This window comes from Alosa pseudoharengus, unplaced genomic scaffold, assembly GCF_046254945.1.
Source record: "Alosa pseudoharengus isolate Yale_2024_CS ecotype anadromous, Long Island Sound unplaced genomic scaffold, YU_APseudo_1.1 YU_APseudo_1.1_scf_9, whole genome shotgun sequence".
Classification (NCBI taxonomy): Eukaryota; Metazoa; Chordata; class Actinopteri; order Clupeiformes; family Clupeidae; genus Alosa; species Alosa pseudoharengus.
In genome coordinates this window covers 7,630,540-7,658,330 of record NW_027468881.1, presented here as the reverse complement: position 1 = coordinate 7,658,330, position 27,791 = coordinate 7,630,540, and the positions used below count along the sequence as shown (strand labels likewise).

Below are 27,791 nucleotides of genomic sequence, written 5' to 3'. Positions count from 1 at the left end.
TAGATGACATCACGCACCACGTGCCTTGGGAACTTTGCATGCTTGAAGCCAGCTAGCCTCTCGGACAACGAGGTGCTGCTGAGTAGGTACCTTTTTCAGACGTCTACACAACGACCAGCAAAATGCCGCGGGTCTATATTGGACGTTTAAGTTATCATGTCCGCGAAAAGGACATTCAAAGATTTTTCAGTGGATATGGAAAGCTCCTAGAAATCGATCTGAAAAATGGGTAAGTTGGTGATTGTGTCGAACTTAAGTCATGGCAACCTAGTTAGCTAACATAAGCTAACGGTAGGTTGCTGACTTAGCACTAGCAATCTAGTATCCAGTTGTTGTTACGCTTCATACAACAGTTTACGCTAGTGGTGATCGTAATAGTAGAAAACAATGTTGTACACCTACATTTGGTGCATGACTGACAGTAAATGTTGCTGTTTACTAGCTACTTGTGCCTTTGACGAAAGGGCACTTCGTGTTCATGTAATGCAAGTTATTGTTTGCATGAACCGACCATGGACTTCAATGTGCTAGCTACACAAAGCTAATATTAGCTACCATGAACCACATGAGCGAAATGGCCGCTCTGGATGCACTTTGCAGCTTATATAATGCCACCTTTAAGGAATGTACGGGAAACGAATTTTGCAGATATGTTGAGTTCACGCGGTTGTAAGACATGCTTGTTATCGTAAATATTATGAAGATGTAGCTAGACATGTAGCGAAATGGCTAAATTAACTGAGATAGTTTTGTTCACGTTTTTGCTGACGGTCTATTGGCTAGCTAGTTGTGTGTGGCAGGCCTCAATCTCCCGCGCCTCAATCATCAATCTCCCGTCTCAGAGAAGACATTCTGGCTGTATATCACCATTAATTGGTATGGGGATCTAATCATGTTTCCGTAGTAGCGACTGTGTCTCTCCGCTGTGACCTTGACTAAAGCTGCTTCGTGCAATTTTAAAAGTCACTTGGACCAACAGTGTTGTGTCCATGTGTATATATCATGTAACGTTGTTGACTAGCATAATGTGGTTTTGCTTTTTCTTACAGGTACGGCTTTGTTGAGTTCGATGATAACCGCGATGCGGACGACGCTGTGTATGAACTCAATGGCAAGGAGCTATGTGGAGAGCGTGTTGTTGTTGAACATGCTCGGGGACCTCGACGTGACCGCGATTCATACGGTGGGGGTTATGGGGGTGGCGGTCGCAGTAAGTGCTGTCTCCCTTTATTCACTGTTACGGCACTCCTTTTTGTTTAATATTGTATTTTTTTGGGGAGGTGGGTTTGAGAAGGTGGAAGAAGTTAACCACGACCTATCATATCTTGGCTTTGTTAATTCTGAAGTCATTTGATGGATGACTGAAGCTCTGGCCAGACTTTAAAATGCTCCCACAGGTCTTCACACGACTTTGTAAGCAGTTTATGAAATCTTTTATAGTATGGGTACTGTGAGGAGTGACTTCTCTCCTTCAGTTTGTAGAGTCTGCTGCTTTTATGTAGTTTGCTCACAGGAAGTACATGATTCAGATTTCCTGGATATTCAAAAGTTTTTTTTTTTTCCACCGAACGGAACATGTGGAGGATTGACAGTTTAGTTTTATAAGTTTAGGTTTATGTACCCATGCAATGTGTATTCAGTTTTATTTCAACATTAACAAAGTCCTTGATGTTTCAATTCAAAAGTGTCCAGTGGGGGCAGAGGCTGAGTCCGAGTCCCTTGAGGCTAAGATGACTGCCTGTCCCGCTTGGCCTTGGCTTTCACCTTTACTATGTGTGTGTGACCTTTGCCCCTTGACCCTTTGGCTGACCTTACCGGAAGCCAAGATGACAACAGCCTTTTGCCAATAGACCAGGGGTGATGGTGAGGATTCCCATTGGTTTTTGTGTTGAAAAGAATGAAAAGGCACAGCATTAGCAAAAAGTGTGTTGCAGCTGTCCTGTTACCTGCATGGAAGCGATTCCATTCATCTGTGCACTCTATCACTTAAGTGATCAGGCAAGGATTGGTTAGGGTTTGTTAAAGCAATCTAGGGCTCTAGGTTTCATATCACTGCGGAGTCTTGGAAAAAAGCCTCCTTGTTCTTCAGGATTAAAGGTGACACAGTATGTAGCCTACTTGTGGTGTCAGACTATAGTTTGAAGACCACTTATTTAATGCCATTGCTATTGTCAAACACATTTTAGAATTATGAAATCAATCCATTAAAGGCTCTGAGATGACAATTTGACTCCTTTGTAATTACATTTAAATCCTGACCCACATCCTCTCAAGTTGTAACATCTCTTCTTACAACTTTTTTTTTCTTTCCAGTGCTCGTGCCGTTTTTTTCTGCCCTCTACTTTTTTGTGGTGTGCTTAATTTTCCTTTTCTGATGTCTGTATTTTGTTGATTCTAACTTGTCTGTCTGTTTTATTGTTAAAAGGTAGTGGTTACAGTAGCCGAAGCCGCAGTGGCAGGGATAAGTACGGGCCACCCGTCCGTACGGAGTACAGGCTCATTGTAGAAAACCTGTCAAGCCGCTGCAGTTGGCAAGACCTTAAAGTAAGTAAGCTTTAGAGAATTTCCATTTATGAACTTGCGTTTAAACTTGTTTCAGTTGGTACAAGCAAGTTTTATTTTTTCAACAATTTATTTCAGCTAAGTTTAATTTTCAGCAAGCTGTTCATTGTTGCTTTGTATCCGCTACCTCTAGGACTTCATGCGACAGGCAGGGGAGGTGACCTATGCTGATGCGCATAAAGAACGCACCAATGAGGGGGTTATCGAGTTTCGTTCTCACTCCGACATGAGAAGAGCGCTGGACAAGCTGGATGGCACCGACATCAACGGGAGGAAAATCCGTCTGGTCGAGGACAAACCCCGCCGCCGCCGCTCCTACTCTGGCAGTCGCTCTCGGTATGTGTCCGTGGGCGTTTTTGACAGTTTTTGTTTTATTGTTTCTTAAATATAGTAAGGTGAAGAAAAACTGCTATTTGCAGCAGTAGTAATAGTTTAAGGGTTGCTTAGGGGCCAAAAAGTTGTTTCTCTGCATACACTTTTTACCTGAACGTAATACGTTGTTTATATTGTTTGTTCGTAAGCAGGCATTATACATGAAAATTGGCAAATGCAAATGTTTGTAAATGCTGTAAATGTTTTTTAGTTTGCTTTCAGTTCACTGCAAACACACATGGTCTGTGAAGGTAGTTTCCTGCAGACAAATGTGGGGGCTGTATTAAATCAAACCATTTTGAATGGTTATACAGAAACATTCAATTTTTAAAGTTCAAAGAAAATGCGTTCAGCTGCTTTTGCTGAAACATATTATTAAATGTTCATCTTGAGTTTCAGGCACCTTTTTACAAATGTAATTTCTTTTAAATTGTAAGATCAATGTAACATTAGCATGCTTTTTGGTAACGGTGTTTGGCTCTTTGTCCTTGCAGGTCTCGCAGTCGCCGTCGTTCTCGTAGCAGGAGCCGCAGGAGCAGCCGTTCCAGGAGCCGATCCAAATCCCGCTCCAAATCCCGCTCCAAATCCCGCTCCAGGTGATGTAGCACAGATTAATTCTTAGATCAGGGATTGAGCTCTGCTCTGAACAAAGCTTTTCTCAGCTTTTAAATGTAATTTCAGGGATGATGCATTTTCAAAGCATCTAGATAGAAGTCCTCAGTTTTGACCTGTTGAATAACTGGTTAATATCTCCAAAGTATATGGAATTTCTTAGTAACATCTTGCAAATTATTTACCCCATATGTTGAAATTCTATAAGCAGTCATTAATGTATCAAAACACCATATGTGCTTTGGTATGTTCTATGACGGTCTAGTTCCAACGTGTGTTTCCTATTATATGTCCAGGTCCCACTCCAGGAGGAGACGTTCCCGCTCTCGATCTGGACGCAAGTCTCGCTCTAGATCAGGACGCCAGTCTCGCTCAAAGTCCGACACCCGGAAATCCAGCTCCCGCGCCAGGAAGTCTCGATCCAGGTCCCGCACCCGGAAATCCCGTAGTCGCTCTGCTAGTGGCAAATCTCGCTCTCGCTCTGACAACAGGAAGTCACGATCCAAAAGCCGCTCCAAGGTAAAGTCCGAGAGGGGCTCCCGCAGTCGTTCCAACGAGAAGCCTGCCGCTAAGAAGTCCCGCAGCCGATCACCAACCCCTGTGAAAAATGGAAAGGAAGAAGATGCCAAGTCAGCCTCAAGATCCCCGTCCCCTGCTGCCGAAAAGAGCATGTCGAAGTCTCCAGCACGGCGATCAGCGTCCCGTTCTAAGTCCCGATCCCCTGCTCGCTCGAAGTCTCCATCCCGCTCACGATCCCGTTCTCACTCTCGTTCCCGCTCCAGATCTGCATCCCAAGATTAGAATTGAGAGCTTGCAGTCTTGCTTTGTCCACAATCTCTGTAGGGGTAAATTGAATTTGCTGACTGGTCCATGTGAGGGCTTGTCGGAGCATTTTTTGTTTTGTCCTGATTTCAGTATATTCAGTTGTGTCCAGGTGCATATGTACAGTCTTCGCTTTAACTGGTAATCTTAAATATTTTATCCAAGGCATGGCATTGATGAAATCAGCTCATGACTTTGTTGATTGGTGTATATGTTAGGAATCAGGTTCTCGGTATAGAACTTGCCACAGCAGTATATGCCAACCCCTGCAATATGATCACTGCCTCTCTTTTTTTTTTTTTTTTTTTTTTTTTTTTTTTTCAGTTTTGATTGGTGTTGGCATGACGCTTGCTTCTTCAGAGGTATTTGATTGTAACATTGTCATTTTTTTATTAAAATTTCTTACCATTATGTCTGCTTGTCCTCATTTGTATATCCCTTTTAATGCTTTAGCCTCTTTTGACTAATGGTCAATTTATTAAATCCAAATTACTGACCCATGCCGAGTTCATCAGTAAATCAATGTTCTATGTCAATAAAATAAAACTGTTTTGCGTGCGCACATTTTCTTAAGGTCATGCGTCTTTTTACACAAAGGTCTATTTGCCCCCGGTTAGGCTTGAAGTGTCCGAGAATTAGGAATCCGGTGTATGTCTATTTGACTGTTGGATAGAACAAGCGTACGGCGCATGCGCACTGGAAATTTCTGAACCGCAGGACGAACCACTGGTAAGGGAAAATTGATCACTATCATACTACTAGCAACATTTAGTATTTGCCATGCACATTTTAATGCAAAAGGTGCAACACTACAAGACCGCTCGACTGTAGGGTAAGATCTGCAGCTAATCGCTTTATGTTAATTGTATCCAATTTAACACTAAACGAAAAGAGGGTGTAATTAGCCTCTTCGACAATTTTCTCTAAAAATATAATTTTTCCATTAATGTGTCACATGCAGTTTCTTATTTTAGAATGCACTAAACCCTGCTATATGGTTGTGTTGACTAGGCAAATTATTTAGCACGCAGGTCAGCGATGTCCATTCATTCAAAATCAAGTCAGGAAGCGTTACAAGGTAGCCAGTGTTGGATTTCAAGCTATTATGTGTTCGATTCAAAGTGCTTCTAAGATTAAGCCACCCCGCCATTTTGCAGCAATTTTTCAGATTTTTACTCTGCTCCCCCAACCTCACTTGCTCCGTGCGATGACAAGAAGCCTGTAGTGGAAAAGGTGTAGTAGGCTATCACAAGTGTTGTAGTCTAATGGAGCCCAGCGTCATCATAGATTATTGGCTTCCATCAAATTCAAATTAGGTCGTAGGCTTAATGTTTTGTTAACGTTTGACAAATTGAAGAGACATTCATTTAACTTGATATAGGGACAAAATTAAAAGAATATGGGGTTGTCACGAGAATGAACCTTGTGACATAAATATAAATCTCAGAGGTTTACTCACAGGAAAAGATGCAATCATAATCCATGTCTCTTATTGTGTATCCTCAGTTTGGCTACACAAGTGATGTAGGCTAAACCTAGTATTCATCTTAATTTTGAATGGGAAACGTTTGTAAAATAGACAGTTGCTGAAACCCCTTGATTTTGTCTTTATCTCAAGAGTGGCACAAGTGAACCTTTGTCATGAGTGCCAAAGTGGACCTGGAAGTCCTGCCCAAAGATGCAGATGTTGCCACAGACACCAGCAATGTCCGTTCTTCCAGTGACATCCTGCCACAAAAAGTGCAGCCACACAGTAGCACAGCACTCATTCTGTCAGGTAAGTGTGTTCTGTGTAAAGTGTAAATGGTTTGACAGACTTGGATTTTCAAATGAAAGGATAGAATTCTAACCTCGTCTCTGGTCACCCAACAGGGAAGGTGGACACACCTCAAAATGCTGTTGAGGTCACCAAAGCAAATGCGACTGCAGACCCAGGGACCACAGCACTGTCACCTCAAGTGGGTGGAACTTGTAGTATTGTGCATGTCCTCGAATGGAAAGAGGGGATGGCCATTCTTCCAGGCAGCAATCTCAAGGTAATCAAGCCCGCTCTCATGTGTTTTTTCAGTGCCAAGAGGTCCTCTTCATCTGTGTTTGCTTGTATGTTGTTCAGTTACTAGCTTAAGATAGTTCATTGATTGATTTATTGTTAAATCCTTACAGGGAATGAATCAGTTTGAATATTGTATAGGGTATGAAAATGGCATGTGATATGGTTTAAACCCTTTGCAGTTTTGTGTGAGTGACACTGGAACGTTGGAGGTGATAAGTCAAGGAAAAATTGGTTGTGCTAATCCAGTTGTTGAGGGGCTATCTGCAAAAGTGACCGATGCAGATAACAGGCAAGCTGAAAAAACTGGTAATCTTTGACTTCACACTATTTTAGTACTGACAGTCCTCATGCTGTCTGCATTGATATTGTGTACATCAGTGATATACTGTATGTGTGCATTTCACTTCTCTGTCGTTTTTTAACATTTTGTATTTGGCTTTTAAATCCATGCATGTCAATCGACAGCAGATAGCACTGCCCTAAATGTTGTTGGTGGAGTTGGTGGAGCACCTGTCAAAGTAGAGCGGCCAGTGAAAACAAGCCCAGAGCCCAAGGAAGGTTCTGTCCAGTGCAAAACCAATGATCCCCCAGCACCCAAAAGGACCTACCCTGAAGAGTTACGCCGAGAGCCACTGCCTGATAAGTAATTAGCCTTCTGCTGTTTTTCATGTTCATCAATTTCGTGAAAGATGTTTTGTGATGCTCCTCTTATACGCTGTTTATAAAAGGCTCAGACGGACTGTTGATGGTTCATGATTCAGGGTTTTCAGTGCTCTTGTTCTTTTATTGCTGTTTGACATGTTCAGGAGAAGTGTTGATTTATTGCTGTTTGACATGTTCAGGAGAAGTGTTGATTTATTGCTGTTTGACATGTTCAGGAGAACTGTTGATTTATTGATGTTTTTGTTGTTGTTGTTGTTTGTTTGTTTGTCTGTCAGACAGACAAGTGGAGAGAAGATTCCTGGGGGTCGAGTGATGACCCTCGACCCAGAGCTGCTAAAGCCAATGAAGAAGAGGAAAAGAAGGGATTACCTGAGTCCGTCAGAAGAAGAGTCGGAAATGGACACTATGGTAGGACATTCATGGTACTGGCACAAAGAGGAATATCCATTTTTTTGGGGGGGAGCACAAACTCCAACCCGTGGTCACTTCTCTTTGTTTCTGTATTGTGGACACCTGGGCCCCACTTTGGTTGGATGTGCACACTAGCTCTTGTTTCTCTAGGATTCTCATGACTATACTTGCCATGCACATTTTCTCTAGGATTCTCATGCTAGCCGTAATCATTCTCCACACCTCTGCTGCCAAGTTTTGGAAGGCACTCGAATTGAATTTCAAGGACTTTGAAGTAATTTTTCTTAAGTCTTGGAAAATGGTTGAGTTTCTTGTTAATCACTGCTCAGAAGTTTAATGATGTAAGTCGTCAGGAGGTGACTGTTGGCAAATTGTCCCTACACTAGCCTTGAGACATCCAGCTTTTACCAGTACCCAGCATTTGGGTAATTATTGTTGAAATGTGGTGAAACTTGGGATCACATCCAAATAATATGATAACCTTTGGTAAGGCAGTAAGGCAATTCCAAATGTAGTAATGTGTAAGTGAAAATGTTCAGTACAGTTCTTTTAAAGTGGAAGAGTTTCGCATGGATGTACAGATACAAAATCAAACCTGTGTCTCTGATGGCTTGTTTTAAAAGGTTCTTTGTTATATTCACAGGAGGAGAAAAGCGAAGATTCAAAGACGGAGAGCCGACAGAACAGATCAGGTTGGCATTTAAAAGTCACATTGTGATATTTACATGGTCCTGTACAGGTCACTCACGTTGGACAAAATGTTCATTGACTCTACACTTAAAACATTGGATTGAGTGTTATGGCCTTTTATATATGCATTTACAAAATAACAGGGACATTGATTTTCTTTAAGCTGATAAAATGATTAATAATAACTAAATGTGTTTATGTATTGGTGGTCAAGCTGACGGAAAGCTTGAGTCCTGGTCTTGGGGTCAGTATCTGGACGAACAGAAGACAGTGGCAGCTCCAGCCCAACTCTTTCAAGAGGTATGGCAAGCCATCATTAAAAAAAAAAAAAAACAGATAAATAATTATAAAATATATTAAAAATGTGTATGCTCTAGTTGTCTGCAATGTGGCTTTATAGCATTGTCTCAATTTAACTTATGTCAAAATGGTCTTACTTAATAAACATGAGTGGGCAAGGAAGATGGGCAAATTACAGTCTACATTTGGATGTTGTTGCTCAGTTGGCAACTGAATTTGAAGATGCCTGAAGTCTTTGATGATTTTGATGACACTTTGAGCTGAAGTTCCTCATTATGTGTTTTTGTTTATATTTTAGTCTCAAAGGGTTCCACAGTGCAAGAACAACTTCCGCCAGGGCATGAAGTTGGAGGGAATTGACCCTCAGCATCCATCCATGTATTTTGTTCTGACAGTGGCCGAGGTAGATAGTAACAGTCAAATAAAGTTATGCATGTATGCAAAAAAAAGATTTGCATGTTGTTGTTTAGCATCCTGCTTTTGAATATGGTTTGTTATATTACAGTGTTGGGTTTTGCTGTGCAGGTGTGTGGCTATAGATTACGGCTCCATTTTGATGGGTACTCAGACTGCCATGACTTCTGGGTCAACGCCAACTGTCCAGATATTCATCCGGCAGGCTGGTGTGAAAGCACAGGTCACAAACTTTACACACCCAAAGGTGAGAGGTTATTTCATCGACCATAACAAATATTCTCTAATAGCTTTATTTAACTCATCAACATATAGAGGATTATTCATAGAATAATATAATGCACTGGTATATCCCTCATAATCCCTTTTTTGCATTTTAATATGGCACCTCAGTATGCAGTATTGATCCACATTAATCTTTGTTGACATTGCAGGGTGCAAGGAGGAAGAGTTTTCATGGTCCAGCTATTTGAGGCTCACAAAAGCACAAGCCGCCCCCAAAGAGCTCTTTGCAAGTGCTGGTCGGGTAAGTCTTTTAAATATAAAATGGCCTAGTTCACACAGCATGTGATCTATTGTCTTTAAAGGAGTTTGTCTATGGAACACCTGGAATCCAATAAAAAAGCTCTAGCTTCTCTTCTATCTTGCCCTTTTTTAAAAATGATTTTACTGATTTTGACATTGATTATTTTGGATAAATGTATGTGCTGAAGAACTAATTAAATTGAAAGAAACACCACATTCTAACAACTTACCAGTAATTTAGGTTCTATCTACACATTTGTAGTAAAGCTTCAGCTTGCTTTCTCTATTGTTAAATGTAATAGTAATATAGCTTTGTAATGTAATAGTAATATACCTTTTAGCATGATGTTTAAAAGTATAAACTCATGCATTGGAACAGCGTACACAGTATGACTAGGAATACTGGAAAACTGTCTTTCACTCATGTCTACAGAATTATGAAAAATGTTGTCGGTCTTAAGGCATTTGTACCTTTGATAAGGAAAACTGTCAGCTCCACCCTTTGAAGACTAAACTAGGAAACCAAGCCAACAATGATTATGGCCCAAATGATTAGTGTTACAGTGCTTAGTTATACTTTGGATGACTATGGAGTGTGTTTTTTATGTATTTGTCTCACTTGGGCTCAAATGAATCGTTTTGTATTTTCCTTATTATTTTAATGTTAGACCGATATGGAGTGCAGATCATCATACCGTATGTGTATAAATGTACTGTTATGACTCAATATACTGCATATTAAATATTTATTTATTTATTTATTTTTCATCAGACGGATATGGAGTGTGGTTTCGAGGTTGGTATGAAGTTGGAGGCTGTGGACCGCATGAACCCCTCTCTCATCTGTGTCGCCACGGTGACTGATGTGGTGGACGATCGCTTCCTTGTTCATTTTGACAACTGGGACGACACCTATGACTACTGGTCAGTTTAAAGGCACCCTCAACAGTTTTTTGACTTTAACATAACCTTTCCAAAATCACAGCGCAAAAGAGCTGCTATGCTACATCAATTTGGAGATTCTATATTATATCCATATCATAACCTATAACATACTTTGTTGCAAAAGACACATATTTAGTTTGTTTATTATTGTGCTTCTCAACCCCGAGAGCCAATATTGTTCAGGGTGCCTTTAATAGACTATTCTAAACATTTTGAATTTCTTTTATTAGCCATTTTTGTCTGGCAAAGCACAAATGTAATTGGCCAAATCTTTATTCCCCCTCAGGTGTGATGCCACAAGCCCATACATCCATCCAATAGGCTGGTGCCAAGAAAGAGGTCTGCCCCTTACTCCACCACAAGGTGAGAGTCCGCTAGTCCCTGTATAGAATGATAAGTGTTTTTATTCATCAGTGGCAGTTTTAACTCAGTCTGACTTTGCGTGTGTTCTTTAAGACTACCCCGACCCCGGCAGGTTCGCTTGGGAACGGTACCTTGAGGAGACAGGCTCCACTGCTGTTCCTGCGGAGAACTTCAAAGTGGTCTGTACTCAACCTCACCCTTTCATCTCTAACCTGTCAGCCAGGTACCATCACACCGGTGTGTTTAGAATGTTGTAGACTTTAACTTTCTGAAGAATATCTGGCTCCTTGACTGTAATTTCTCTTTCAAGCTATACCATTGAACTGTGTTTCTGTAGTTCAACTGGAAATGCAATGTATTACCTACACAAAGTGTCACAGGTTTGATACCCAGAGAACTGGGTATGTAAATATATGTTTGCACAAAAATATGTTTACATACAAGTCACTGCTGCTAAGCTGCCAACCGAAAAAAAAAGTCAGTTGCTTTGAAAAACAAAGCTGTTATATGAATTTAAATTCTGTTTGTGTCTTAACCTAAGTAAAAGTAGTGTCTGTTGTAATCTTAAGTGTTGTCTTAAATGTGGTGTGGTGTCTCTGTCCCTGTACCATGCGGCACATGGAGATTCTGTTGTATTCTTAAACAAACACGGCAATTTTTTTGAAAGTTTTATGGGAAGCTTATCTGCCGTCTACCCCAGAGTAAGATAGAATACATACCTTCTTCTATCTTCTACCTATCTTCTCTATGCGTGCATTTTCCCAGTTTGACACCATTAGCCTAATTGACTGGACGTGGATTACACCAGTTAGCCTATAGCTTCCTCGTAACTATAGGCTAGCTATAGGCTCACCCTATTCCGGTGTTTTCAAAAGGTGGACATGTTCCTTTAAGTTTGGTGTCCCCTCTGTTTGTGTCCAGCGAGCCGCTCATGGCTTCCAGGCCCAGATGAAGTTGGAGGCAGTGGACAAACGAAGCCCCGCCCTCATCAGAGTCGCCACGGTACAGGAGGTGGAGACTCACAGAATAAAGGTCCGCCCTCTACAAACCGTGCTTTTAGTTATTATTAGAATCGTTTTAGTCTGATTTGTAGTATAAGCATTGCTAGGAAATTGAGGCAGGGATTTCTCACCTATATTTTTCTAATGGATAAAGCAGACATTATTTCAGTAATTTTAAGTCTGTACATTTGTCTAATTTCTTTGTCACTCAAGGTAAACATGGACACTACAGATGCTTTATGTTACAGTCAGATCTGTATAAAAAAAAAACTGGATAGTATGACCACCTTGCATTGATGCAAAAATGTAACGTTCTCTTTTTTAGTTATTATTTTTTAATAAAATAATGTGTAACCTCCTGATACTGGCATGTTCAGATTCACTTTGATGGCTGGAGTCATGTGTATGATGAGTGGGTCGACTCAGACAACCCTGACATCCATCCGGCAGGCTGGTGTGAAGGCACAGGGCATCCCTTAAAGGCACCACCATGCCAGTCCAGCAGTCAACAACCTGGTAACAGCATCGCCCACGCCATTACCCATTACCTCTCTCTTTGTGCCTCTATTTTATCATGTTATACTATTATTATAGCGTAGTAGTGTAGTTTAGTATTATGAACATTATGACTCATCTTTATGTTGCAATATTTTGCAGTTATTTTACTACTATAATTTTTCATGAACCATTGTCAATGTTAAATTTAAGTGGTTTTCACAGAAGGATATGCTGTATGCTGTGTGTGACTTTTTGATGACAATGCTAAAAATAATTACCGTAACCTGACTCTCGCCAGATGAATTTCGTTCCGCCTAGCTCCACTCACATCCATCTGGGATCGCTTCCGTTGAGAGTGATTTTGGCACCAGATTTTATGGTAGAGCCAATCAGGACGCAGGGCGGGAGTTTCATAGATGTGACATAGGGCTGTATTTTGGGTCACCAGCGCATGGCGTAAAGTTCGTTATTCACCGGCGCGAAGTTGAATTCGTTATTTTGCACGATTATTTTTTAAGCATTGCGCCCAGGGGTGTGGCAATTAACAACCTAGGGAGGGACCTGGCGCATTGTCTAAAAATCGCTATCATACACCACCTAAACCTGGTCAGAAGTCAATGGCGAGTTGTTCATATGCTATTTTAAGAGCGAATGTCAACAGTCATATTGGCAGGTGCATGCACCATCCTTCTATCATTCATGAACGCACACCAGCGCACGTCCATGCAAAGCATTACAAATTGCACGATTACAATGGTAAACATAATTAGAATAAAGATATTACGAAATACTGTACATCTCATGATGAGTAGTTATTCACCATAATTTGCAAATTGGTAATGATGGTTAAAAGTGATTAGGGGAGAGGCGAGAGACACGTATGGAGCACAGCTGAAGACGCACTGTCACGAGATATAAGCAACTCCTCTGCAGGATAAATGTTGTTTTATTCAGTCATTTGACCAACATTAGGGTAAGTGTTGCTTTTTCCAGCCTGCATATAACTGTCTTGTCGTTGACTGACTCCTTGGTGAAGTTAGTTTCACTTTGCCAATGAGTTCAAATAATAGACGAGTGCAAATGCGTGAAGGCTATGCTAAGTTTTAGTAAAGCATGGTTTAAGAATGACTATTCCATACGGTCTCGCAAGCAGCCTCCTTCAAATGCGCCGTTGAATGCCAAAATACCGATGCATTTATTTGACATATCGCGCGTTGCGCCGTTAAAGGGAATGAAAGATGTCATTCTCATTGGTTTAAAATGATGTTACGCCCCAAACACACCCATATGACTGATTAAAAGACCTAGGAACACCTTGTTACGCCATGCGCTCCACTTTTGAGGACGAAAACCCTCCCAATGTGAACTGGACATCCTACTAAATTTGAATAGACTTTTGACGAGTGACGATGCACTTTAGAATGTCATGATAGGGCCCGTAGTGTAGAAGCGACTGTGAGACTGTTCTCAGCGTCACAGGTTGGCTTCGATGTGAGTGGTTGAAGTAGCACGTCAATATATGACAGACAAGTGGCTTATCCAATCATATGCAAGGATTTTTGATAAGGCCCAGCCTTCTGAAACACCACTCCAATGGATCGATCCCAGATGGATGAGTGGAGCTAAGTGGAACGAAATTCATCTGGCGAGAGTCAGGTTAAAAAATAATAGTATCCACTTCAGTTTGCTGTATGTGCCCAGATAGCAAGAGGCTGGCTGACCACTGTCACTCCATTGGGGGCATAGCTGGCGGTCGCCACCAGCGGCATACCACCAGCGGTCCGCAATCTGCCAATCTGATTTTGCTATCTGGGTGGTCTTGCGTTTTCTTCTTTTTCCTGCTGTGTTTCTAAACATGTCTATGCTGTTAGGTGCTAGAGAAGTGCCGCCTGTAGAGCAGTCGAACTTCTCCCCGCTGCCCTACAAAGCCATCAGCCACTCGCGAAACACCTCCAAGTACAGCTTCCACCACAGGTTAGCGCCGTAGCACCACCCCGGAGCACTCCCCGCATGCACACACCACACTCACGCAACGTTTCAGGCACGCAAGTATGGCGGTCAGTTGAGTACAGTGTGGTAATTAAGCTCATAATTATTCATACGCTTGATAAATTTGGTATTGATATGATTTCTTGTCATTTCTATCTCTGGCACAACGTATCTTCTGTTGCCTCGTGCTTAGGTCCCTTCCAGACAGACAAAAACTTGATAACACTTTACTTGACAGTATCGACATAAGAGTGACATGACAATGTCATGAACACATGACACTGTCATTAATATGAACTCTAACCCTAATCCTAACCTTTAACCCTAATCCTAATCCTAACCTTAATTTGTTATGACAAAAACCGAATGACACTTAATAACAGAAGCGTTTATGACTTATTTATGACCCGTTCATGACAAGTAGTGTAAGAAGTGTAACCCAAAACTTACTGGTCAAATAGAATGCACTATAAATACAAATTTAGCATGGACATTTTGGGCTTAACTGTAGGTGTTATGTGGAATATACAACATTGTCCACTCTTACCTACAGGAAGTGTCCTACGCCTGGGTGTGATGGCTCTGGTCACGTGACTGGTCGGTTCACAGCACACCACTGCCTGTCCGGGTGTCCGCTTGCTGAAAGGAATCAGGGCCGACTCAAAACCGAGCTGTCCGACACCGAGGGGTCTAAGCGGAACATTCTGGTCTTCGGTCAGCGGTCCAGAAAATCACGCTACCATGGCAGGTGACAGTGACACCACTGTTTTTTAGGCAGACGCTGTGCTGTGCACGCCGTGTAAGACACTCAACTGTCACAAACTTTGACTTGCTCAGAGCTGAGAGAGGACCTATTTTTGTTTTGCCTGGCTGTGTTGATAAGTTGTGACCACATCCTTTTTCTTTGTGTGTATGTGTTATCAGGATTGGGCGTCCCCCGAAGTATAGAAAGAACCAGCAGAGGAACTATCAGAGTGAGCAAAGTTTTTTTGTTTTTTAAGTGCTAAATTTTATTTATTTAGAAATTCATGCTGAACCATCTGATGACTCCTTGGTGAAATGATTTATTTATGTGTTTGTTTTGTGTGTGTGTGTGTGTGTGTGTGTGTGTGTGTGTGTGTGTGTGTGTGTGTGTGTGTGTGTGTGTGTGTGTGTGTGTGTGTGTGTGTGTGTGTGTGTGTGTGTGTGTGTGTGTGTGTGTGTGTGTGTGTGTGCGCGCGCGCACGTTGCAGCAGCTGTGACGAATGAGGGTGTGTACCCCTCCCTCTTCATGTCGGCCTTGTCGGCGCACCAGGACCGCACTCTGTCCCTCTGCTGGGAGCAGCACTGCAAGCTGCTGCCCGGAGTGGCCGGCATCCATGCCAGTCAGGTGGCCAGCTGGAGTGTGGAGGAGGTGAGATACTGGGTTCCCCAAAACCATAGTTGCTAACCGGTTAGCAGCTTTGTTGGTTGGCAAGGGGAAATTGCATTGCACCAACGAAGTTGCTAACTTAGTTAGGAACTATGGTTTTGGTAAACGCGCCCCTGGTCAAGAACCAACATTATATTTGGAGCCTCTGCAGATCTCCGCACCATCATGTAGCTTTGGAGTGAGAGCATTATCATTGTATCAAGAAACTATACAGGATTGAGGATGAACAACAGTTTACCTGGTACTTTAACCAATGTAGTTTAATGTCATTTGAGTTGTTTCACCTTGGCATGATAATTTCCATTGTCAATTTGTTTAGGTACTGGAGCCATTCTAAAACATAGAGAATTTTCAAATTGTGTTTTATATAATATCAAATTAAATATATTTTGTGTGTTTATAAAACTTTTTTCAGGTTTTCGGCTTTGTACATAATCTAACAGGGTGTGAGGAGCAAGCTCGTCTGTTCAAAGATGAGGTGAGAGGATGTCTTGTATTATTGATTTCTTTTGACATTGTTCTTGTCATATCACCCTGATTAAGAGTTAACTTATTTTCTTCTAGTGTATTGACGGAGAAGCGTTTCTACTACTGAATCAGACTGACATTGTCAAGATCATGAGCATCAAACTGGGCCCTGCCCTGAAGATCTACAACGCAATTTTAATGTTCAAGAGTACTGACGAAGGACTCAAGTGATTGTTCTTGGCATTCTGGTCAATGTGATAACTTTTCATGATGTGCCAATTCATTCTCAAGTCATTTCCCATAAAGCATTTGGTATTTCCCTCAACTCCCCTCAGAGAGAGAATCATTTTATGTCATATGTTTTCAAGGGGCTCTGCTGTGAAACAAACAAAAAAAACAACCTTATGCTGCCAACTTTATGTACTGATTCAATAATGTGAAATATTAATAATGCAATTTCGTTGCACGTTAAGAGGAGAGGGAAACAACCGACTTTAAGATGTGTCTGTACAGCAGCGTGAATATATTTAGTGATGCACTTTACATTTTCATCCACTGGGTGGAACATATACGCATCCCGAGGCAACTGAAGCAAATTCCAAGTCCTGCGAGGTTAGTTTTAATAAATCTAGCTGTTATTAGTATGTCTGCCATATTTCAAACTGTTTTATCGATGTCTGGTTTTCGATAATGGTTGGAAAGCACTTAGGCATATTAGGTCAAATAAACTGTTTGGTATTTGGGAAAAAAATTTTGGTTTGTGAGCAAAGCCAACTTTTGATGTTGTACATTTGTTAATAGGACCAAATTCTCTCTCTGCTGGAGATATTTTGTCCCGATGCTATATTCTTGGTTTAAAATGTCATTCATTTCAAGAAATCAATAAATGTTAAATGTCAATTTGTTGTGCATGCCATCTTTGAATGGATATTATTTTTTTCCGAATTCATTATTGGGTTGCTGAACAAAATATTAAAACTGGTAGCAATTATGTATAGCTTGTTTGCTTATTTGTGCAGTAGACCCAGGCTTATTATCAACGAAAGACTAAAAGTGTCTTATCAGCAGCCCTCCCTCCTATGGTGGTCTCAGATAACCAAGTCGGAATAGAACGCCATTGCAAGAAGTCTAAAACTGCTTCGTGCTGTAGACGAGTTTGAATATTTGGAAGGTAGCAGCTGTTTCCAAAGATGAAGTTACGATGATATAAGCAGGCAGTTACTTTGCGACAGAGCCGAAAGACAGTCGTGAGCCGCACACACTTTCACGCCTCCACCTTCGTCCATACGCTGGGCTAGGCTGAGGTCGAGAAGTTTCAGGTCTTGCTAATGATTGACTCTGTTGTTGTGGTGGACGGGACAGGTTTCGTGGTGTGTGACGTGACCTTCACCACACAGTGAAATGTAATGATTCAGTGTAGACAGCCGCTCTGCAATGTGAGTGCGAAGTTCTTCTTCCAGCTGTAGAGTAGCCAAGGCTGACTGACTTTTACCTTTCTGAGTGAGTCGTAAACTGCAACAGGTAAGTTATTTCATTCAATTTTTCGATTTTCATAGCCACCGCGCAAAATAGCCGTGCGTAATTCCAATTGCGTGCCGCTCAGTGCTACGTCTTATGGAACTATATATTTTTTTTCCTTTAAAGGGACTTTGGACAGTTTATACTGTCAGGGTATAACAACAGGCTGCATTAAAGCCAGTCATCAGGACATTAATAGCTTAAAGAGGTCGTATTATTTTGTATCAAATTGGAAAATGGCACTGTGGTATCAAATGGGAAAGTGCATTTGAAGCGCAATGCTTCGGCAGATATCAGTGCACTGTCTTTGGCTTTAAGACGTGTCGTATTCTGGTGTAAACACCAGAATGTTGACATGACTTAAATATGATAATTGGTGAAACCTTTAATGTTGTGGTTTCTGTCTATTTTTCTTTCTAAATCACAAAGAATAAAAACCGAGGCAGATGAAATAGACTGTATGGGGCCGGCGGACCGCCTGACTGTCACCCTTGAAGAACAAAATGACAATCATGACTGCTTGCAGATTTGATCAATTCACATCAACACAATGTTTACTAAATATGTTCACTGACATGAACTCTCGAGTTGCCGAAATTTCGTCTTTCATACGTTTTACGTTACAAACCAGAATATCCAGTTTAAGGATAATCTTAATCTCACAGCAGATTTCTATCGGTAAAAGATCCTTACGTGTCATGTTTCATTATAGGTCCTATGTAAGTCTTGTCTGCACAACTGGAATGGACCAAAATCATGGCACATTGTAATCAAGTAAGTTTTTTCCCCAACTGTACACCAACAAGTACCCAAGCATCAAATATGTGGAGTTACTGTTACCAGTATTGTACCTGAATGTTTTGCCAAAATTATCTTAAATTTGTTCCTCAGCTTGCACCACCATCGCCACCACCATCGCCAAGCGATGTTAATCTAGGGGTTTCAGCCAATCCCCAGTGAGTAATTGTTAGAATTTGTAACACCTTAATCAAGTATATAGAACCTCCATAATGTAATGAGAGATGTAGGCCTACTTCTGATATGTGAAATATTAAACCATACTTGAAAAGGCATCTAGTGAATTAATTTGTATTATCTTGTCATTGTTACATTAAAATGGCATTTTGCTGAAAGCCCCATCTCTTTGTACTTTCAGTGCTAAGCCTACGGACTTTGATTTCCTTACTGTTATTGGAAAAGGGACATTCGGAAAGGTAAAGGAGTCTGCACAGCCTTTCCTATTCAAAGGGCTGCACACGGCTTTCAGAAATTATTAACCTTAAATGGAAGTTTGTTGAGGTTTCATAGAAATTACTACAAAAGGCTTGAATAAATGCCTTGGACAGATCTCGTTAAGTTTCTGGACTCATGCACTTTATTGTCAAATCAATTTCAGGTCCTGCTTGCCAAACTGAAATCAGATGGAAAGTTTTATGCAGTGAAGGTTTTGCAGAAGAGAGTTATTCTGAAGAAAAAAGAGGTGTGAACTGAACTAAATCACTGTCACTTGTTATTCATTTACATACAAATAAGCATATGCATACAAAGCCATGTTGCCAGTTTATTAATGCACTCTTCACTTCCGTCTGCTTTGGAGACACAATCTAATCTAATCTTATGTTGCTCTGTTGCTCTTTGAACTGAGACAATCCTCTTTTACAGCTTCTGCTCCATACAGCTGTCTGCCATGCCCCTAAAAGCAGGCTGAATGTGTTTGAGTAAAACAACACTGTCAGCATTTTATCCAGAGCATATTGATCTGATTCATTCTTTTTTTTTTTTTTTTTTTCATGAATGTTGGCACCCAATTTGTAAGCAAGAAAATCATAAGGAGATTTGATTATGCTTGCTGATTTGATTACACTGCAGATTTGATTATTTGATTTGAGGATATCAGATTAGATCATACTACCTTTTCAATGTTTTGCGCACTATTATGTCAACAAAGGACGGATGGTCAGGGAAGCTGTGGCTTCGTTTCTGTGGACATTTACTGGTCTGAAAAGTCTTAGTCAGATTTCCATTCGCGTTTCTCTCTGGTACGTACCAAACAGTAGCATTGTGTTGGTTGGCTCCTTGTCTCGTGGCTGGTGACTGGCCGGTCTCCACATTCTGCGCCTTGTCCACTGCTTCAATGCTGCTTTTGTCCCTTGCAGCAAAAGAATATTATGGCCGAGAGGAATGTGTTGCTGAAGAGCCTGAAGCACCCCTTCCTGGTTGGGCTGCACTACTCCTTCCAGACACCAGAGAAGCTTTACTTTGTCCTTGACTATGTCAACGGAGGAGAGGTACTGCCAAGGGCCAGGACTCAGGGCAGGGTCATTAGATGTGTGAATTAATGTAGATGATTGGGTACCATATCAAGTCAAGTTAGCAAAATCATAGGTCTTCAGAGACGGTCATTCTGGGCATTTATAAGAGCATTTGAACCATCTTGTGATTTTACAGTTTATTTTTAAATACTTGAATGACAGGTTGATGCCTTGTCAGTACTTGTAATGATGGAAACTGCATGTTTCTTTCCCTTTTCCAGCTTTTCTTCCACCTGCAAAGAGAGCGGTGTTTCTCGGAGCCACGAGCTCGCTTTTACGCTGCAGAGTTAGCGAGCGCCATTGGTTACCTGCATTCTCTCAATATTGTATACAGGTTGGTAATCACCAAGACTGATGATGGCTTTTTGTCATTCATATGTTTATAGTTTATCTTATTAAAATAAACTTATTTTCTTCAAAAAGGGATCTAAAACCAGAAAATATTTTGTTAGACGCTCAGGTAAGGACATCTCAATTGATATTTGGGGCATTTTGAGGAAAACTGCAGTATCTGTATTCACTGTTTGCGATTGTGGTTTGTTCCAGGGCCATGTAGTTCTAACTGACTTTGGCTTGTGTAAAGAGGGACTTGAACCAGAGGCCACTACAACTACATTTTGTGGTACCCCTGAGGTGAGGATTCAGACATGTCTGGGAGGAGGATTTTTCTTTTTCTACTTTCGCGACATTTAATGACACCATTAACTTTTAAGAGAACTCTCCACCATGGACCATGAAGGTCTTCGTTTGTTCAATGTTCCTTCGATCCATGACAGCTCAATAAGATTCAGCTTGTGAATGTGAATGTGAACGTGTGACCTGTGCTGACTTGAGCATTGAGTGGTATCCATAGAGATAGGTCTTGTATTTGTCTCCTTATATTTCCGTACCGCCCACCTTCCACAGTACCTTGCCCCTGAGATGCTGAGGAAGGAGCCTTATGACCGCACAGTGGACTGGTGGTGCCTAGGATCTGTGCTTTATGAAATGTTGTACAGCCTGGTGAGTATAGTTAGACATTACAAAATATACAATTTGATCAACAATTTGCTCCAAGGCGACCTGGACTAGTTATGGTGAATGTGGATGTTTTTCAGGGATAGTATTCCATGGAAGCTGAGTTTCACTTTGTCAGCTCTTTAAATATTGGCTCTATGCATGTGGATACCAGTGTAACAGGGATACATTGACTGTGTGGGTAACAGTGTACAGTAACTTGGTTTGACACAATATTAGCTTTTTGATTGTGATATCATTTTCACACATCCATCACAGCCTCCTTTCTACAGCCGGGATGTGGCGGAGATGTACGATGGTATTCTGCACAAGCCTCTACGTCTGCCACCAGGGAAGTCTGATGCTGTCTGCCACCTCCTTTTGGGACTTCTACAGAAAGACCAGCATCAACGCTTAGGGGCTTCTTCTGATTTTGTGAGTGATTGTGCTTTTTTTGTTTGTCATTTACCAAAACCAGCATATTATATGCATTATTGTGCATGTCACAATTTGATTAATTGATTTTCAGGTGGAGATAAGAAACCACATTTTTTTCTCCCCTATCAACTGGGATGACCTCTATCACAAAAGAATCACTCCTCCATACAAGCCAAGTGTGGTAGGTGTGGCACAATGTAAACAGTGTACTCTTGATGTGTTTCCTCTTAACCCACTGGGGAGAACAATCTGATGTTCTTTAGAACAGGTTGATTAATTGTTTCTTGTACAGTGACAAGAATGTGACCATATGCACGACGGTTCCATTGGAGATGTAATAATGAACTAAAGTGACTGATCAAGTTTAGGTTCAAATGGATTTATATAGAAACATTATCATACACAAAGGTCATTCAATGTGCGCAACATGCTTTTATGCATTATACAGATCAATCAATGATGACAACAAGAAATATATAAATAGCAGCATCAATTCTAGACCTCCACTGAATTATCTGAAGAAAAAAAAAACATTACTTCGGTTCTGCTTCCACAGAAAGGTCCAGCTGACATTCAGAACATCGACCCAGAGTTTACCCGGGAGATGGTACCCAATTCGGTGGGCCGTACTCCAGATCTTGCCTCTAGTTTTGCCACCAGCAGTTCCAATGCTTTCAATGGCTTCTCCTATGTTGAGGACGGCTTTCTCTGAGGGTGCTCATCTCAGAACCACTCATTCACCTGGGCTGTGACATTATGGTGTACAAGAACAGAGGAAAACACTAAAAGCCCTTTTCATTAAACTGCACATTGGTGGACATGTGGGAAAAGGGCTTATGGGAATATAAAAGCTGTTAATTACAAATAGTATGCGTACATCTGTTGGCAGGAATAGGGTTACCATAGAAACTACTGATTCAGCTTATTAGTGCATAGAATTGTGTTCTTGTGTCACAAAGCAATTCAAGGTTGGCATGATGAAGGAACTATTCCTTTCTCTCACATAATACATTAGAAACCTGAACTGGTTTTATACAAATTTAGTTTAATCAAACTCAGGACACTGTGTAGCCTTATATGAGCATGTGAAGGATTGATATTTTGTCACACTGTTTGAACCACATGCTTAGAGTGCAATATTTGTAAACTGTATTGTTGTAAGTATGGCTTGTCTGTCGGACTGCTTTGCAAATAGTGACCAAATTTATTTTCTGCGCACAAAAAAGTCACTGTTGAGTTGAATGATGATTGTTGACTTCTAAAAGTGTATATAATCTTTTATTAAACTGTGTATTCATGTTTAACAACCATTGCATTTACAATAAGTGACTGTTATTTGACTAATATTTGACTTTCATTTTTGGATAGGAATTTATGTTTTACCTGGACTTTGTACATATAGCCTTGCACTTTATAATTAGGAAAACAATCTTAACAAAAAAAAAAATTGCCAGGGATCTGTACTTAACAATGTTGATGGAGAGTGCTTGTCATGCACTACTCTTGAGTGCCAACAAGCTGAATGTGTTCATCCATGAAGACAGATCTTTCATGAGTGAATGCTTTCAACAAAAGAAAAATCAAACAAAAGACAGCTGACTGTATTTGATAAAAGATCCAAACACTTAAATCCAGAAATTAATCCATCATGTCTCATGAAACAGTGTATGTGACAGTGACAAATCCATTGCCATCCGTGAGGATTGACTCTGCTTTAACATTAGAGTAATATAAATGTATAATAGATTGCATTAAATAAATAAAAAACACACACACATGATTGTGTGTAACAAGTGCAGTCCTTGATAACTCATTACATTTTTGTCAGCAAAATCTCATTCGTCCTGCTGTCCATCTATGTGTGTACTCAAGGTCAAGGTCAAGGTCATTTTATTGTCCCCAAGGGGCAATTATTTGCACAGCCAGCAGACAGACATAAGGACAAGACACACAACAATACATAACAACATAACAACATAAATACCCACAGGATCTAACACACAATAATAAAAATAAATATATTTGAAACAGTTTTGGCAGACTGTTTAAAATGGAAATGGAAGTAGAGATAAAACAGTTTCTGAGTCTATTGACCCTGAGGGGAGTACTAAACTGGCAGGACAGGGGATGGGTCAGGGTCAGCTGCAATAGATTGGGCCTTCTTTGCCACTCTGTTAGAGTAGGCGTAAGGGTGAGTGGGGAAGTTGTTCCGTGCAATCTTGCTACATGTCCTGACAATACTCTCCAGTCGATTTTTGTTTTTTATGGACAAAGAACCAACTTAAAACAGACTCAATAAAACAGGAATAAAACATTCTCATAAAAGTGGGGTCAATGTTAAAATTCCTCAGTTTGCGATAAAAGTGCATGCGCTGATGGGCTTGGCACAAACAACATCAGTGTGTGAATCAAAACATAGCTTGCTATGGGTGCATGGGTGTATGAGTAACAGAATGTGAATACCATGCCTGAGTAAGTAGGACTGTAAATTGATAACGGTTAATATGCCTGTACTGGTATAAGCAATTTCTGTTACATATATGAAATCAAATAATTATAATTATAAAAAATAAAAAAAACATAGCTTTTACTGTCTCAACTGGTTGGCCATCAATGATAGTGGGGGAGAAGAGGGGGGCACTGCTTCCTAAAATCAATAATTAGTTCCTTAGTCTTTGATACATTTATGTTTAAAAAGGAGCGCTTACACCAATCATTAAAATCCTTCACTATTGGTCCATGGTCAATCACGGTTCCATTGAGAAGAGACACAGTGACAGAGTCATCTGCAAACTTAAAAACCTGTCTTCCATCATATTGTGAACGACATTCATTCGTGTATAAAACAAAGAGGAGAGGGGAGAGGACACATCCTTGGGGGGAGCTGGTAGAAAATAAAAGATTGCCAGATAAAACACCATTAACTTTAACCCTTTGGGATCTGGAGGTTAAAAAGTCAACTAATCAGGCTATTAGCCCTGGGTTGATGTGTGTCTTTGAAAGTCTGTCTGCTAAAATGTCTCATACACTGAAATATCATCTATCATCTAACTATTGACCAGATCAAGCACTGTGCCTTTATTACAATTGCTGGCACAATAGACTCAGCTCAGAGGCAGATGAAACCCATTTAAAATTATTTTCTTTTTAAAGGAGAATTCCGGTGTGATATTGACCTAAAGTGTATTGAAACATGATACCGAGTGTGAACGTATGTCTCATAGCCCATCTCGGCTTGTCCCCTGCACTCCAAAATCTGGCGCTAGTTAGCCGATGCTACCAACAGCTTTTTAAATGGTGGTGCTTCGGCATCGGGCTAGCCATGCAAATAAATCACTGTTTTGCACCATTTACAAGGCTCAATGTATCTCCACACTTCATTGGTAGACTTCCGAGGGCCCTGACATTTAAAACGAGACATTGAGAACTTTGAGTAGTTTACTTACAAGACGATTTATACAGATAGTATCTTCACGAAGTTTAGCGTTTGCAGCCATCTTGAATTTAGTCACGATAAGTCGAGCGACGAGTAAGAATAAACAGGTATGATAAGGCAGCGGTCCCCAACCACCGGGCTGCAGGACATTCCTAACCGGGCCGTAGCCTACGACATGAGTTTTTTTTAAAAATGCATGCAAACTAAACTAAATTTAATTTGCAATAATGTCACGTTTTTACATGGCATAGGCCTATATGCAGTTGTTTGATTGCACGCATGTTTGCATTTTGCAAGGTCTATTTTCTTACGTCTGTCTGTCCCGCCTTCAACACTTTTACATACAGTATTGCCTTCAGCGCTGCGCAGCCTCAGGTCAGCTCACTTCATTTGTTCAGTTCTTGGCGAACGGTAGTGTCACATGAAGTTAGGTAAACTGCTAGAATGAGCAACAAAAAACAAGCATCTTTAGCAGGTCACTGGCCAGAGTGTTTGAGTTGCGAGAGCCGCTGCAGAGATTTCTTACAGAAAAAAAGTCATCGTTAGCTGCACATTTTAGTGAATGTTTTAGGTGTCAAAACTCGCTTACCTGTGTGACATATTCGGGTTGCTTAATGACCTCAACCTGTCACTCCAGGGGAGAATGACTACTGTCTTTAAACTGGCAGATAAAGTCGCTGCATTTAAAGCCAAGCTTGATTTGTGGGGACGACGAGTGGACCGGGGTGTATTTGATATGTTCCAAACAGTAGTGCGGGTTTTGGGAGAGACAGGCAGGGCCCTTTCTCTCGCAGCTGGTACCCGATCACCTTGTTGCGCTTTCAAATGAGTTTGAGCGTTACTTCCCATCCTCCAAAGATCCACGGCAAACCAATGAGTGGGTACGCAACCCATTTGTCAATATCCCGAATAGTCCTAACTTGTCAGCGCAGGAGGAAGAGCAGTTGATCGAAATTGCAAATGACAGTGGTCTTAAGAGTGTGTATAAGGAAACCTCTCTGGCGGGTTTTTGGATCAAAACCAAAGCAGAATATCCCGAGATAGCCGTAAAAGCGCTGAAAACGTTTCCCACCACGTATCTATGCGAGGCCGGGTTTTCGGCAATGACTGCAACTAAGACCAAATTGCGCAATCGACTGGACATTTCAAACACACTGAGGGTGTCACTGTCTTCCATCACCCCCAGATGGAAGCTTCTTGTTGCAGGGAAACAAGCAGGGCTCCCACTGATTATATTCGTAATGCACGTTTAGTTCCCATGTTTTTCCCGCTGTAGTTGCAGGTAGTTAGTGTGTGCTTCACCTCACTGAGTGTGTTTCACTAATTCATGGATTGGGATAAATGCAGAGACCAAATTTCCCTCACAGGATCAAAAGAGTATATATACTTATACTTATACTTATTTTTACGAGAGAGACGCATGGCTTTCTCCAATGCAACACACAGGCGCTTCATAGGACGCATTCAAAGTTTTGACTTTCAATCCAGGGGCGACATATCGGATGCTTTCAGGACAATTTGCTTTTGTTTTAAATTATCCAGTAACCTTCATTTAAACGTGAATATGTGCTTGGTAGGCCTAATCAAAAAGACAATAATATGTGACATGCCCTTGCCATCTATTGCCCGCTTAGAGGAGTTTATTGGCCGTTTTTCCCGTGCGAGAGGGACGCTCATGGCTTTCTCCAATGCGCCCACAGGCGTTTCACATGACGCATTTGGTACGTGTCCATAATCGCGGCAAAGATCACCGCGGCGCACATAGCCCATGTTTTGTTCCCATATTTTGTTAAGCATGTTTACACTTATAGATGTAGCTTCAAGTTGTTCAATATTCATAGTTCATATTGTTAAATTTTCACTTCTTCAAGTTCACGTTTTTCACAAGAGATCGTTACCTTCACTGTTCATACATAACTGGAGCTAGTTCTTTTCAAGTAATGCATGCACAACACATATGGAACATGGAACCCCCGAACCCCCCCCCCCCCCCCCACCGGTCCGTGAAAAAAAAATAGGAATCAAACTGGTCCATGGTACATAAAAGGTTGGGGACCCCTGTGATAAGGGATCAGATTCCAAAAATAATTCAGTGGAAATGCATGGATTCCAGTTGCTGCTATTGGAAGAAACTGGAATCCATGCATTTCCACTGAATTATTTTTGGAATCTGATCACTTATCATACCTGTTCATTCTTACTCTTCGCTCGACTTATCGTGACTAAATTCAAGATGGCTGCAAACTCTAAACTTCGTGAAGATACTGTCTGTATAAATCGTCTTGTAAGTAAACTACCAGTGCTTTTTCAAAGTTCTCAATGTCTCGTTTTAAATGTCAGGGCCCTCGGAAGTCTACCAATGAAGTGTGGAGATACATCGAGCCTCGTAAATGGTGTAAAACAGTGATTTATTTGCATGGCTAGCCCGATGCCGAAGCACCACCATTGAAAAAGCTGTTGGTAGCATTGGCTAACTAGCGCCAGATTTTGGAGTGCAGGGGACAAGCCGAGATGGGCTATGAGACATACGTTCACACTCGGTATCATGTTTCAATACACTTCAGGTCAATATCACACCGGAATTCTCCTTTAATTTAAAAGATTTCAAACTTGGTATCCAGAACCCCCACAGATCCTCATTGGTTATTAAATCCAACAGTAGGAAAATGCCAATACTGGCATGAATTCATTCTGGGGTTGTAACTATTTATTGCCAGACCTAACATTCCAGCACATTATTTAAAGATTTAATACATGTATGCCAAACTAAATATTTAAGGTAAAAACATCTCACACCAGTCAATCACAATCTTCTGAAAATACCTATACATAGCATTATCCAAGGGCTACTGAAACATCTTCAATGTCACTTAAAGCCGGTTTTCACAAAGGAGATCCAGGTGAATGACAGAGTTCTACTGCCTACGTTCTACTAAGAGTTCTACTGCCCACGTTTTGACATTTCTCTTCATGAAGTCCACAGTGCAGGTTC

The 27,791-nt window shown here is 41.0% G+C and overlaps 3 protein-coding genes across 4 annotated transcripts; all 3 read left to right on the top strand.

Moving 5' to 3' along the window:
- The first annotated feature begins 32 nt into the window (after positions 1 to 32).
- srsf6a (serine and arginine rich splicing factor 6a) lies at positions 33 to 4,779 on the top strand. 2 transcript variants are annotated; one of them, XM_076277121.1, is made up of 6 exons: positions 33 to 229; positions 1,050 to 1,183; positions 2,426 to 2,544; positions 2,696 to 2,898; positions 3,429 to 3,530; positions 3,843 to 4,779. In XM_076277121.1, exons 1-6 carry the CDS (start codon positions 123 to 125, stop codon positions 4,345 to 4,347), a joined length of 1,170 nt encoding a protein of 389 aa, XP_076133236.1. In that variant the 5' UTR covers positions 33 to 122; the 3' UTR covers positions 4,348 to 4,779. The 2 variants fall into 2 exon arrangements, with proteins under 2 accessions (XP_076133236.1, XP_076133235.1); XM_076277120.1 differs by having other exon boundaries at positions 1,050 to 1,210.
- Positions 4,780 to 4,993: 214 nt separating this feature from the next.
- l3mbtl1 (L3MBTL histone methyl-lysine binding protein 1) lies at positions 4,994 to 16,999 on the top strand. Its single transcript, XM_076276698.1, has 22 exons — positions 4,994 to 5,097; positions 5,987 to 6,145; positions 6,241 to 6,404; positions 6,601 to 6,727; positions 6,887 to 7,064; positions 7,360 to 7,492; positions 8,139 to 8,187; positions 8,400 to 8,485; positions 8,784 to 8,888; positions 9,011 to 9,146; positions 9,334 to 9,425; positions 10,197 to 10,348; positions 10,656 to 10,732; positions 10,826 to 10,911; positions 11,654 to 11,764; positions 12,111 to 12,249; positions 14,103 to 14,205; positions 14,774 to 14,968; positions 15,145 to 15,194; positions 15,453 to 15,613; positions 16,047 to 16,109; positions 16,196 to 16,999. Exons 2-22 carry the CDS (start codon positions 6,010 to 6,012, stop codon positions 16,328 to 16,330), a joined length of 2,478 nt encoding a protein of 825 aa, XP_076132813.1. The 5' UTR covers positions 4,994 to 5,097; positions 5,987 to 6,009; the 3' UTR covers positions 16,331 to 16,999.
- A 261-nt stretch (positions 17,000 to 17,260) lies between these two features.
- On the top strand, positions 17,261 to 23,066 carry sgk2a (serum/glucocorticoid regulated kinase 2a). Its single transcript, XM_076275568.1, has 13 exons — positions 17,261 to 17,620; positions 18,330 to 18,391; positions 18,509 to 18,573; positions 18,774 to 18,831; positions 19,014 to 19,097; positions 19,774 to 19,905; positions 20,151 to 20,263; positions 20,353 to 20,389; positions 20,476 to 20,562; positions 20,836 to 20,931; positions 21,205 to 21,360; positions 21,455 to 21,544; positions 21,920 to 23,066. The coding sequence occupies exons 2-13, from the start codon at positions 18,374 to 18,376 to the stop codon at positions 22,073 to 22,075; spliced, it is 1,092 nt and encodes a 363-aa protein (XP_076131683.1). The 5' UTR covers positions 17,261 to 17,620; positions 18,330 to 18,373; the 3' UTR covers positions 22,076 to 23,066.
- The last annotated feature ends 4,725 nt before the right edge of the window (positions 23,067 to 27,791 follow it).

Excerpts from the sequence above, each read along its gene's own strand:
- sgk2a (XM_076275568.1), top strand. Across the intron at positions 19,098-19,773 it reads TTATTCTGAAGAAAAAAGAG|CAAAAGAATATTATGGCCGA; the intron begins GTGTGAACTGAA and ends TGTCCCTTGCAG. Across the intron at positions 21,361-21,454 it reads TAGGGGCTTCTTCTGATTTT|GTGGAGATAAGAAACCACAT; the intron begins GTGAGTGATTGT and ends ATTGATTTTCAG.
- l3mbtl1 (XM_076276698.1), top strand. The coding sequence starts at position 6,010 with ATGAGTGCCAAAGTGGACCTGGAAGTCCTGCCCAAAGATGCAGATGTT. Across the intron at positions 14,206-14,773 it reads AAGTACAGCTTCCACCACAG|GAAGTGTCCTACGCCTGGGT; the intron begins GTTAGCGCCGTA and ends TCTTACCTACAG. Across the intron at positions 14,969-15,144 it reads AAATCACGCTACCATGGCAG|GATTGGGCGTCCCCCGAAGT; the intron begins GTGACAGTGACA and ends ATGTGTTATCAG.
- srsf6a (XM_076277120.1), top strand. The coding sequence starts at position 123 with ATGCCGCGGGTCTATATTGGACGTTTAAGTTATCATGTCCGCGAAAAG. Across the intron at positions 2,545-2,695 it reads GCAGTTGGCAAGACCTTAAA|GACTTCATGCGACAGGCAGG; the intron begins GTAAGTAAGCTT and ends CGCTACCTCTAG. Across the intron at positions 3,531-3,842 it reads CGCTCCAAATCCCGCTCCAG|GTCCCACTCCAGGAGGAGAC; the intron begins GTGATGTAGCAC and ends TTATATGTCCAG.